The sequence below is a fragment of the Peromyscus maniculatus genome, chromosome 6 (assembly GCF_049852395.1).
Source record: "Peromyscus maniculatus bairdii isolate BWxNUB_F1_BW_parent chromosome 6, HU_Pman_BW_mat_3.1, whole genome shotgun sequence".
Classification (NCBI taxonomy): Eukaryota; Metazoa; Chordata; class Mammalia; order Rodentia; family Cricetidae; genus Peromyscus; species Peromyscus maniculatus.
The window spans coordinates 11,677,812-11,691,341 of NC_134857.1; the positions used below are offsets into that span (position 1 = coordinate 11,677,812).

The following is a 13,530-nucleotide window of genomic DNA, read 5'->3' on the forward strand; positions in this document are numbered from 1 at the left end:
TTACGGTAGTTGGATGACAAAAAGCTACCTATAAGAGCAAACAAGTCACTTTAAAATCCTTAAAATACCACCTAATAGCTGTGCAGTTTTTGGCGAAGAGCTTTACAACAGCTAAATATAATTTCACCCTCAGCATAAAGTTTTTCAGTAGAACAAACCAAAAGTACTGCTGTAATAGAAATGTTTGTTTGAATTAAAGTTCTTAGGGGAGCTATTATGAATTTGGGTGAAGGGACAGCCTCTAGTTAAAAACCGTTTACCGCTGACAGTGCATCTCTGCCTGTCCGGAACTGCTGAGAGAACTCGCAACTTTGGGGTGTGGCTTTGTCCTGAGAATGTTACAATCCCCTAGCAACAAGTATCACAACTCTATAATGACAACACTCACTAAATCCCAGTGCTTTATAACAAAGCTAACTATAAACTGTAAACTTTAGAAATGATGTACATACTTCCTGTCTAGTTAAGAGAATCTTTATAATAGAGATAGTGATAATAATTAAGAGTAAGAAGTAGAAAAATGAAAATAAGATATGTGAGTTTGTAGAAATTCTGTCTTGTTATATCGGTGTTAAGAAATCTTTAGGTGTTTGCTAAGTTAGATATATGCTAATGGTAGCCTATATAAGTTTGTAAAGTAGTTCTATAGTTTCCTTAAGAATATAAGCTTGTAAGAAGTATCTAAGGTAGTCTTAAGACATGTAGTAATAAGCTTGTAAGATGCTAGTTGTAAATGTAAGTTTAAATAAGAAATAAGATAAGTATATAAGAATTAATAGGAAATATATTTGCTAAAGTAGTTCTATAAAGTATAAATAAGTAGATGTTAATATGTTGTATGTGAGTTTGTAAAAATGTGTAAATGTTGAATATGAGTCTAAATGCTTTGCAAGGCAAAAAAAACGTTATATGTGAGTTTGTGAAAAAGTGTAAATGTTAAGTGTGAGTCTATTAATGTAAATGGTGAAAACACCTGAGACATAGGAGATAGTGTCCTAATAGACTGCAAAGTAGGCAGTCTGAATGGTTTCAAAAGCTCCAGAAGCCGCTAAGAAGCTAAGAATGGCGGACGCCAGAACCAGCACAAGGCATCCGCAGCTGAGATCCGTGAAATATCAACGCAGCACAGAAAAACCTGAGCTAACAGCAAAAACGGTGCGGTTTAAAATATTACTATACTAAAAAGGTCTGTCTGTGAGAACAAAAGTTGCAGAGACGCTTGTTTGAACAAAAATTATTAACTGCAAAAAGTTTTGGTTGAAAAACGTCTCTTCATATTTGGAAGTGAAAGCCTGATACCAGAATTTCTTTCTTGTTTGAACTTTTTGAACTTAAAATGAAAAAAAATTACAAAAACATTTTGGTTATAGATTTCTTCAAATTTGGAAGGCTAGTACCAATATTTATCATTTGAATTTTGGTACTTAAATGAAATGAACAATAGAGATTTCATTGCAATGGGACAATTTTGAGCTTACTTATAGTAATGACCTAGGAACAGTTTTCTGGAATTGGGTTAAAAATGGAACTGTTTAAATGAAGAAATGTATTTCTACTTAGACTCAAGATGCAATTTTGTGTATGCATTTATGCTTTATTAACTGGTGACTTATGAATTGTTTTGTGGAACTGTTTATGTAAAAATGGAATTACTTATGGAACTGGTTTTGTGTTACAAATGGAACTGTTCAAACAGATAAGTTTGGGTTCCTCTAACTAGGTTTGAGACTTTGTTTAAAAAATTATAAAGAAAAGGAGGAGTTATGAGATTGAATTATGTTCGCAGAAACCTATTGATATTAATGCACCCTGGTTTTGTGGAGTTAAGAAAATGTTTAAGTTTGATGTGAATACATCGAAGTTTTTCCTATGTTCTGTTAACAAGAAAATTCAAATGATTGAGTTAAAGTTGTAAGACGGAGAAAATTGTTAACTATATATAGCACCATATATGCTAATTCAAATGGTTCTGTTAAGAGTTTGTATTGAGTTGTAAGATTGAGAGAATTGTGACTATGTATAGCAATATTTATGTTAACCTGTTAATGGTAATGATGAAGCTAAGGGATTCTTTAAGTTTGTAGTTGCCTTAAGAGTTTTGGTTTAGAAAGGGCTTGAGGCAGCTAAGACTGCTGTGGTCACCTTGGACCTAATTCAAAAGAGAAATGCCATTTATATCATCCTCTACTCCCATACTGGGAGGTGTAACAGCTATGGAGATTGCTGTAAGCCATTAATAGTTATTTTTTTATATATTAAGAAGGGGGGACCTGTGGGAGCCCGTTCTGGGGTTCCTCGTGGCTTTACCCAGCAGGTCCAAATAGAGGATGATCAGGACCACGGGCCTGAGTGCAGGTGTCTGAGATGGTCTGCACTTGGCTGTGCTGGGGGAGGAGGTCTTTTGCTCCACCCCTTGGCGTCTTTATAAAAACCCTGGACCAGAGACAGTCGGGGCCTGTTGGAATAGGTTCCAGGCCCTCTCGAGGCTATCCTTTATTTTCTATCTGTTTATCTCCGCAACATTCTCCGCTATAAATCCTTCTATCTAATATTTCCTGCTGCTCGCACTCAAGAAAACTCTGGGAAGCTGTGGGGGTGGTGGGTAAACGCCCCACAAGAAGGGGAGAATAAACCTTGGTTAGTAGGTAGAATTTGGTGGTGTGGTTAGAAAGTCTGAGGCTTGTTCTTTCCACAGAGATTCATTTACACACTTCCAAAAATGTATCATTGGGAATCTTTCATTGCAACATTTGTGCCACAAACAATACCTTTTAAGAAGCTTTTTACTTTCTACCCATGTGGACTTTGATGGCTAAAGAAACTCTTATATTATGCATCCATCTTGATCCCTAACAGCCTAACTTGACTTCAAGTTCCTGGAAGAAAAGTTCCCAGTAACCCTGACTCAATGACCCCCCCCCCCACCACCTCCAGAAATATATGGCGTGACCATCTGCTTTGTTGTGATATGGCTAACTGGTTTTCTGCTTCTGTAACCTGCCAGCCTCCAAAACCCAGGACACCCCCTTCTCCCAGGCTCCTGTCCTTTGGGAATTGTGCCCCCTTTGTTCTAAGAACAGTGTATGCTCAGTAAAGCAAAAGGCTGGCGTGTTGCTTCTGAGATCACTCTGAGGACACAGCAGCTTCCATCTTGGTCTTCTCCCTGGAAGGGAAACCAGCTGGTGTGTCCCCAGCAGCCCAAGGCCACAGAACAAGGATAGGGATTCTGCTGGCAGCCCATGGGTGTGCTTGGGAGCTACCTCTCCAGCCCCATCAAATCCAAAGCCAACTTTTTTCTTAAAGAGCTAGATAGCACTCAACTGTGCAGTTATACATATACATATATATATATATATACACACACACACACACGCATGGCTGTGCTCTAACAAAATTTATGGGGACCAGGAGATGGGTCAGTGTGTAAAGTGCTTGCTTGCTGTTCAAACATGAGGACCTAAGTTCAAACCCAGCATGTGTGAAAATTGGATGTGGTGGTGTGTGCCTGCTACTATAGCGTTGAGGAGTGGAGACAGCAGAATCCCTGAATGACTGGCCTGACTACAGGAAAATGGTGAGCTTCAAGTTGAGTAAGACACTGTTTCAAAAAACAAGGTGGGGAAGCAACGGAGGAAGACACCAACCTGTGGCCTCCACTTACACAGGCATGAGCGCTCTCCTCTCTCCTCTCCTCTCCTCCCTCCCTCTCTCTCTGCAGCCCAGGCTGTTTGGATATGAAGCATCCCCCATCAAGGGTCATCTACTGAAGGCTCCATCTCCACTAGAAGCACTGCTCAGAGCAGGCTTTGCTGCAATGTTTTGAGAGGAGGAAATGGGTGGATCACGAGGGCTTCGCTTTCAGCAGTGGGAGATTCACAACCTGACTTGACTCTTGTGTGGTGGAGAAACTGTGGAAGGTAGAATCTGGCTGCAGAGGGCAACTCACTGGGGAGCGTCTTTGATGGGCATCTCGCTCTGTTGCTTTCCTCTCAGCCTTTGCCTCTTGGCCTCTGTGAGATGAATAGCTTTTGCTCCATCACCTACTACTGTCCTCATGCTTTGCCTCTGTACGGCTCTGAGCCTTGGACCCCAGTGACCCTCTGCCACTCTGAGCTAGGACAAATCTTGCCTCCTTTAAGGTGTTGCTATATAGTATTTTGTCATAGCAACGGCATTTGACCACACAGGACCACAGTCTAGAAACTCAGAGCCTCAGCCACAGCCACTCGGCGAGGCTGCCTGGGGTGGTTTGAGTCTCACCACGAGTGAACTCGAGTCGAAGTTACTACCTTAGCAGAGCACTCCACCCTGAGCAATCTTCTGACTTCTCCAGTGTTCTACTTACCTTGCAGGCTTCCTGTTGCCATCAGAAAGGGTTCGATGGAGGTGGCAAGGGCATTCCAGCCACAGGGCCTTGGCTCTTCTCTTCCTGGAACGCTTCTCTCCCAGATGTCTACTTGGTTGGAGGCAGTATCTCCGTTAGGACTGCACTGCGAGGGGTCTTTCCCATCCCCACAGCAATCCCTTCTCCCGGGCCCTCCATTCCTCACTGCCTTTTTCTTCATAGCAAACTGTCCTGAAACATGGACATCACTATTTTTCTTTTCTGTCCTCCTACACTGGACTGTAAGTTTAATGGTGGTAGGAATTTATGATTAAGGCAGTATCCAAAAAAGTACCTAGCATGAAACTACCAAATAACAAAATACTTGTAAATCCTTAACCATGAGTTATCTTATATAGCATAGTACATATTAATGTAAAATTAATTTGGAAGCTTTTAATACATGACTACCAGATGCGTTTCCTTTTCTTTTTTTTTCCAAGACAGGGTTTCTCTGTGTAGCTTTGTGCCTTTCCTGAACTCACTCTAGCCCAGGCTGGCCTTGAACTCAAAGATCCGCCTGCCTCTGCCTTCCCTTCCGAGTGCTGGGATTAAAGGCGTGTGCCACCACCGCCCAGCCTCAGATGCATTTTCAAAAGCTTCTTGTAGAGAAGGCATGAAGGAAATGGTATGTGGAAGCCCTTGCTTGATCCTGTCTACATTCTCTGATTCCTTGTTTTCTTGATAGTCTGATGTAGCCCACACAGCCTTGCCTCACTCTATGAAACCAGATGACCCTGAATGTCTGACCTTGCCTCCACTTCCATAAGTACTGGTTACAGGACTGATCCACCATGCCATTTTGTGAAGGTTAGATCTTTAACCTACATCCCCAAGGCTCCAAGCCTATAGTTAATTACTTCTTTTGGCCATGACAAAAGCATGTCACATTCATCTCAACCTCAACTGAAACACTTCCCAGGACAACACTAAACCTTGAGTGACAGGAGGGGCCTTGAGAAATGGCTGGGGTATGAAGGTAGAGTAGGATTTCCTATGAAACCTGACACTTAACCCCTATCTTCTACCATATACTTGTTTCCATGACCCAGAAGTCCGACCCTGCCTACGCCACAGAAGATGCAAGGTCAGTTACTGTGTACACCAGTACATCACTGTCTCACTATTTATTCTCTGGAAACTTGAATTCACTCATTTCCACCTTTTCTCCAAAACACTGCAAGAGACCCTTCATGAATTCACCCTGGCCCCATCAGATGTCATTGGTCTCACAATGGAATCTAGAGACATCTTTACCAGATCCCAACCAATACACTGGGATCACTCTAAGCGTTATTCCACTTGATTAGACTACTTCCCTTCCCCTCTATTGTTTCCTGTTTACGACAGATTCAAGGTTTTTTTATACCTTACCTGATATAATTTAAGTTCTTTTCTAGCACTGAATTATTTTCCAATACCCTGTAGTACTCATGAATAAAAGCTAATGGGATGTTTGCCATCTTAACACCAATTTGCCCAGTGCCTGGAGAAAAGCATGTTACCTAACTTCTTGTGGAAAGGTAAATAGGACCCCAAGTTAAGAGAATCGCCACAATGGAGTAGTTCAGGAAAACTGGCGAACACCTGACCCCCAGTCAGAGCCAACCATTCACATTTACAAAGCAGGTCAAGACATTTGCTAATGCTGCTTGTGCCAGGGCCCAGGGAAGCACCTGAATACTGGGAAACCAGAGGCCGTCAGAAGACACTTGCTTCTGCCTCACCTCCCATTTTGCTAGGGATTAAGGGCCCGTCAGGTATACTCCTTAGAAGGGCAACCTGAAGACATGGGTGGTAAATCAAGACCCCAACCGGACAAGTCAGCAACTTTCTCAGATGAGGTCGGCACCAGTCCATTTTGTGGGCAAGCAGTCATGGTCCCAGTGGCCCAGCTAGATTTCTCAGGCAATAGGCATAGAATTCGTTCACAACGAGCCTTTTTGTTAATTAAAAGCATCCCCTAGACAAGGTATAAGTCACTTAACAGAACCATTTTCTAGGCACCCTACTGGTACCTAGAAAATTTACAAACCACACTTGTTTTAAGTGTACAATGATTTTTATTTGCTGACAAAATCCAATTTTAGTTGTTTTTTAAGTCTACAAAAGTCTACTAGTTAGTCCTCAGACTCTGACCCATCTTCATCTTGACTAATCTGGAAATAACGAAGTTCATAAGTCTCCTTGTCAGATGCAACCACACGAAGCCAATCACGGAGATTATTCTTCTTAAGGTATTTCTTGGTAAGATATTTCAAATACCTTTAAGACAAAACCATGACTTCATTAAGATATATAATTCCCACTATAGAGGCACACACTGCCACGTCTTCCCAAACTCACTAGTCTTTATTTCTAAGAAGCAGATAAGGACAAGAGCAGTCTCTCAATCCTATGTATAATTTACATCCCATGAAATCTGCTGTCCCTCTACCCACAACATGTTATTATTCTTTGTTTGAAACTATCGGTAGAACAGCAGCGACAGCCTCTTCATCCTGTCTCTATTGCACAAACACCTTAAAACAGATTAACAGGAATTTTAGCAGAATGCTACATCTTATATACCCTACAAAACATTCCATTACAATTTAAAACCCAGTAACTAACCTTTTAGAGAACTGTTTCTCAGAAACAACTGTGATTTTATTCTTCAATCGTTCAATGTGAACAACATTCCCAAGATTTCCAGTTTTTCCATTGACTTTAACCTTCTCCCGTAGAAACTGTTCCTGTTTTCAAACAGAAAAAATGCAAAACTAGGGAAGAAAACCCTAGACAGTCACTAGGGAAGGTACCCTAGGAGTACAGCTTAGGTTAATATCAAGTGCTACATTTAAATGCCAAGAACGATACAATTATAGTAAGAAAGACACTTACAAAATTTCCAGAATCAAAAATTCCATCTTCTACTGGATGAGTAAGGTCCAAATGAAACCTCCAGGTTGACTTCTTAGGCTTCTTGTCTTTCTGCTACAAACATAATTATGAACTGAATTATGCTCTATAATAAGGTTATACACAGAAATACTATTCAATACCTAAAGGAACCTGTACTGCATGAAAAGGTCACTTATTAATTTGGTTTAAACCACATTTTTGACAACTCCTATGGAATTCTGCCACTAAATGCCTCACAAATGTAAAGCTATATATTAGAACACATAGTGAGACTGGCTTAATTACAAAGAACTGTTTCCTACTGTAAGTGAACAAAAAACCAACATACTTTCAATTTCAAATCAAAACACCCATCTGGGTCTGTCTAAATGTAAACAGCATATTTAAGCCAGCATATACAGAGTAATGCGTTCCATTACGCTGTTCCAGTTCGTCCGCACAGATCCACCCAAATGACTGCAATTAGTAAGTCTCCGCCCTCAGGTAGCTTTGTAAACTGCCCCCCTCCCCCCAATTATCACAAACCCGGAAGTAGCATTTGAGCGAATTATGAAACCCGATTTACTCATGAGCGGAATCCCTATGGATTTATGGTGTCAGCCAATTACTCAGCTTTGAATCCTAGCTCAGCAATTTCTTAAAAAATTACTTGGTTAAAATGACTTTCCAAAGTGTTTAAACCACGCTTCTCATATTGCTAAGGTCACGACTTTAACACACACAACCGCGGACCGGCCACCCAACCTCTCCTCTTGCGGTCGCACCGTAGTGCAAGGTCATCAGGAGCCTGTAAGAAATCGAGCGCCCCGCGACCGACCTCGCGAGGCCTCACCCGGCCAGGCGGCCCGCCGGGCCGCGTCCAGCTCCGCGGGCCGCACGGCAGCCAGGGAAACCCCGATCCTATCCCGCCAGTGGCCACCCCGACGGCCCAACCGCGCGCTGTCTTCCCGACCGAGGCGCAAAAGGTACCTGCACCCGCTAACGAGCTCGCACGCCCGGACACTCACCGGCGCCATGCTGTCCCGCGGCCGTGGGAAGAGACCGGGCTTCCGTCGCGCGCACGCTTTTATATGGAAGCGTGACGTCATACGCAGAGCGCGCAAGTCGGCCGCAACTCGGAACCGGATATAGGCAGGCGGGCACGTCCAGTCACCTAGGGAACAGGGGCGTGGCGTCGGGGGCGCGGAGGCGCGGGCGTTGGGCTCCCGCGTGCGCCATCTAGCGGGCAGCGGAGTTGAACTCGTTCTCCGCTCCTGGCCGCGGGCTTCGCAATTGACAAGCAGAGTGGAGTAGTTCATGGTGCAGGAGTCATCGTGCTGCCCTCTCGATTGCGATTTTAATCCTCCAGAGAAAAAGTTCTATGTTTTGTCTAGGATTTTACGGTAGAGGATGTCTTTCTGAGAAAACCACGTTGAGTACACTTTGGGTTTAGAGGATGGGCATAGTTTATTCTTTTTTTTTTTTTTGGTGTTTCGAGACAGGGTTTTTCTGTGTAGCTTTGTGCCTTTCCTGGAACTCGCTTTGGAGACCAGGCTGCATAGTTTATTCTGTTTTCTACTGGCTTCACAATTTGCTGAGACCTAACTACCAATGTCTACAAGTACAGTAAGATGGAGGTATCTTGATGTTAGAAAGAAAAAGAGCCTTTGAGTTTTGAATGTTTGTAAATTGATGGCCAGTCCAGAAAACTGGCATGCCTGTTGGTATTTATCAGTAACAAGTCCCTGTGGACGTGAGACTCTAGGATTTAGGGGCAGGAGATGGGCTGGACTTTAGTTGTGGATTTGGAAAAGGCCCTACAAGCAATTAGTTATAGGGTTAATACAGTGTAGGACATAGAGCTAGTGGTGCTGGAGTTCTAGAAGAAATCAATTTCATTAAATTTTCAAAAATCTGTTTGCCTCAAGAACCACAAGAATGACGGGGACAGGGATTCGCATTTCTTTCTCAAGGGCTTCCCTTCTGTGAGCAAAATGATTTTTGTGTTATTAGATACTTTGAAAATAAGCCATTAATTGACATCTTAAAATTTTGTGTTGCTTATCCTTGGCAACTTTCTATGTCCTAACAATAAACATTTTTAAAACTATTAAGCCATTTATGTGAAGGAGACATAAAAATATGTGACTCTAAATAACTAATAATCCCCAAATACTTCATTAGAAAACATAATGGGTGAAAATTATTATTATTTTCTCGTGATTAGAAAAATATTAACCAGAATTGTGCAAATAGCAAGAATTAATGTTATCAATAATTCTTTCCAAACTTTGGATTTCCTACAAAGTGTACATTGTCTTAGTTACTATTCTGCTGCTGTACAGACACCATGGCCAAAGCAATTTATAGAAGGAAGTTTATTTACTGACCTATAGTTTCAGAGAGGGATACCCTGACCATCAGATCAGGGAGCATAGAGCAGGCAGGCACAGCACTGGAGCAGTAGCTGAGAGCTTATGTCTTGATTCACCAGCATGATGCAGAGAGGACTAACCTGGAACGGTGTGAGCTTTTGAAAGCTCAAAGACCACCCTCAGTGACACATCTTCAGCAAGATCACATCTCCTATCCTTCCCGACTGGGGACCAAGACTCAAATATAGGAGCTTATAGAGGCCGTTATCATTCAAACTAACACATCTCAGTTTTTTTGTTTTTAGCTGTAAAAAACCAAGACAAATTAGAACAATGAGAGCAAATGCGCAGTCCCAGCTACTTGAAAATAAGTTAGTACATGACAAACACCTCCTCCCTCCTTTGTTTTTGAGACAGGGTCTCACTGTGAAGCCCTGGCTGTCATGGGAGCATGAAGACCAGGTTGGGTTTAAACTCACAGGTATCTTCCAGCCTCTGCTTCATAAGTGCTGGGGTCAAAGGTGTGTACCACCATACCTGGTGGACAGATATATTTCTAACAAATTATAAACTTATTGGATTTACTTGATATTAGTTTCTAAATAGCTGGATCAGTTAAAAACAACAACAGGATATTGTAGATTAAGTTTATTGTAAAACTCCATATTATATGGCCACCTAAAATACCTAAAACACAATGTTATAAATGACTTGTAATGTATAGTTAAGCTGATGGCAAAGTAAATGAACATTTTGGAGGTCAAAAGGCAAACTATGGTCATACATATCTGGAGTATGAATTAGCTCTGCAAAGATAGAATTGAAAGTCTGAAACTACAGTTAATGCGTTCTTGGATTGATGCCAGGGAGAAGTAGAAATACTCTCTGGAGAAATGCACCTTTGATCTAGTCAGGAAGAATTTCCTGAGCTAAGCTTCCAGAAATATGAGCTGGCAACTTTTTTTCAATAATCATTGATATTTTTTATTAAGAAAATTTTATTCATTTTATATACTAACCACAGATCCCCCTCTCTTCCCTCGTCCCACCCCCTCCAACCTTCCCCTCCAACCCATCCCCCATCCCCTCCAAAAAGGTAAGGCTGACCTCCCATGGGTCAGCAGAGCCTGGTATATTTAGGCAGATCTAAGCCCCTCCCCCTGCATCAAGGCTGTTCAAAGTGTCCCACCATAGGGAATGGGCTCCAAACAGCCAGCTCATGTACCAGGGATGGATCCTGATCCTACTGCCAGGGGCCCCCTAAGCAGATCAAGCTACACAACTGTCTCCCTTATGCAGACGGCCTAGTCCAGTCCCGTAGAGGCTCCACAGGTGTTGGTCCACAGTTCATGAGTTTCCACTAGTTTGGTTTGGTTGTCTCTCCAGGTTTCCCCATCATGATCCTGAGGCACTTGCTCATAGAATCACTCTTCTCTCTCTTTGACTGAACTCCTGGAGCTAAGCCTGGTGCTTGGCTGTGGATCTCTGTATCTGCTTCCATAAGTTACTGGATGGAGTCTCTATGATGAGAGAGTATTCATTGATCTAATTACTGGGGTAAGGAGCTGGTAACTTTTTAAGTCACTAAGAACATAGAAAAACAACCACTGTGAATAAAGATCAATCACCCATACCTATAAAATCAGATCACAGAGCCTGCATATATTGGAAATATCCAAAAAATAAAATAAGTATTTTTATATGATTAAGAGCTAAGTGTATCTCAAAATATGAGGGAACCAGAGACAGTTAAATTTTGTCAGAATTTAAAACATAAGCTACAAGAAGAATTTATTGTGCTTTAAAAATACAAAGGCTGAATTATAAAGAATTTAAAAAGTTATGCTAAACAAGAGGCTAGATACAGCTGAAGAGAAAATTAAGAAATCAGCGACTAAAGTTCAAGAGACCATTAAGGGAAAGAAGCTGAGCATGTTGAGTGCTACCAGGAACTCAGGAGGCTATAGCAGGATCCCGTGGTTCCCAGAGCAGACAACACTTTGAGAATTTGAAAAAACCAACAACAACAGAGAAAAAGGAGAAAAAAGACAGAGGAGGGAGGGGGACTGAGTAGACACAGGAGGGAGGGGGACTGAGTAGAAGACAGAGGAGGGAGGGGGACTGAGTAGAAGACAGAGGGGGAGGGGGACTGAGTAGAAGACAGAGGAGGGGACTGAGTAGACAGAGGAGGGGGGGACTGAGTAGACAGAGGAGGAGGGGACTGAGTAGACAGAGGAGGGGGGGACTGAGTAGAAGACAGAGGAGGGAGGGGGACTGAGTAGAAGACAGAGGAGGAGGGGACTGAGTAGACAGAGGGGGGAGGGGGACTGAGTAGAAGACAGAGGAGGGAGGGGGACTGAGTAGAAGACAGAGGAGGGAGGGGGACTGAGTAGAAGACAGAGGAGGAGGGGACTGAGTAGACAGAGGGGGGAGGGGGACTGAGTAGAAGACAGAGGAGGGAGGGGGAGGACTGAGTAGAAGACAGAGGAGGGAGGGGGACTGAGTAGAAGACAGAGGAGGGAGGGGGACTGAGTAGAAGACAGAGGAGGGAGGGGGACTGAGTAGAAGACAGAGGAGGGAGGGGGACTGAGTAGAAGACAGAGGAGGGAGGGGGACTGAGTAGAAGACAGAGGAGGGAGGGGGACTGAGTAGACAGAGGAGGGAGGGGGACTGAGTAGAAGACAGAGGGGGAGGGGGACTGAGTAGAAGACAGAGGAGAGGGGGACTGAGTAGAAGACAGAGGAGGGGGGGACTGAGTAGAAGACAGAGGAGGGAGGGGGACTGAGTAGACAGAGGGGGGAGGGGGACTGAGTAGACAGAGGGGGGAGGGGGACTGAGTAGAAGACAGAGGAGGGAGGGGGACTGAGTAGAAGACAGAGGGGGAGGGGGACTGAGTAGAAGACAGAGGAGGGAGGGGGACTGAGTAGAAGACAGAGGGGGGAGGGGGACTGAGTAGAAGACAGAGGAGGGAGGGGGACTGAGTAGAAGACAGAGGAGGGAGGGGGACTGAGTAGAAGACAGAGGGGGGAGGGGGACTGAGTAGACAGAGGGGGGAGGGGGACTGAGTAGAAGACAGAGGAGGGAGGGGGACTGAGTAGAAGACAGAGGAGGAGGGGACTGAGTAGACAGAGGAGGAGGGGACTGAGTAGAAGACAGAGGAGGGAGGGGGACTGAGTAGAAGACAGAGGGGGGAGGGGGACTGAGTAGAAGGTTGAGCAGGTAAAAGTGCTTCTTTGCAAGCCTGTTGAGCAGATCAGTTCGAGAGCCCATGGTGAAAGGAGAGAGCATACTCCTCAAATCCATCCTCTGACCTCCACTTACATGTGGTAGCAGGCACACATGTAGCACTACACACACACACACACACACACACACACACACACACGCACGCACGCACACACGCACACACACACGCACGCACGCATACACACTCACGCACACACACACATGCACACGCACACGCAGGCATGCACACACGCACGCATACACACACACACACACACACACACACACACACACACACACACACACACGCACACACCAGCAATAAAATGAAGTTGGAAAACAGAAGGGAGGAAGGAAGCGAAGAAACAAGGAAGGACATTGTAGAAACACAGAACAGATTCTAGACAGGGATGCCAGAGGTCCTCCTCTCTCTAAATGGCACTCGCTGGGAGGTCCAGTCAGATGTAGCAGAGAGAATGGGAAAAGACAGATAAATGGCTGGATTCTCAGATTCAGGAAGCCCAGAAACCCCAAGCAGAACAATTTAAAAGAGATAGTCCTCCATCTACACTTTAGTGAGCCTTCAAGACACAAAAACACAATTATTTCCAAAGACCCAGAGAGGGAAAATTCAAACTATCCACTAGAGGACCTGCTACCTGT

General features: G+C 43.8%; 1 protein-coding gene across 2 annotated transcripts; it reads right to left on the reverse strand.

Moving 5' to 3' along the window:
• Window positions 1–6,424: 6,424 nt before the first annotated feature.
• On the reverse strand, window positions 6,425–8,411 carry Rpl22l1 (ribosomal protein L22 like 1). 2 transcript variants are annotated; one of them, XM_006971163.4, is made up of 4 exons: window positions 8,296–8,411; window positions 7,268–7,360; window positions 6,998–7,119; window positions 6,425–6,649 (listed from the first exon to the last, which is right to left on the reverse strand). In XM_006971163.4, exons 1-4 carry the CDS (start codon window positions 8,374–8,376, stop codon window positions 6,505–6,507), a joined length of 441 nt encoding a protein of 146 aa, XP_006971225.4. In that variant the 5' UTR covers window positions 8,377–8,411; the 3' UTR covers window positions 6,425–6,504. The 2 variants fall into 2 exon arrangements, with proteins under 2 accessions (XP_006971225.4, XP_006971226.1); XM_006971164.4 differs by having other exon boundaries at window positions 7,268–7,357; window positions 8,296–8,329.
• Between the last annotated feature and the right edge of the window lie 5,119 nt (window positions 8,412–13,530).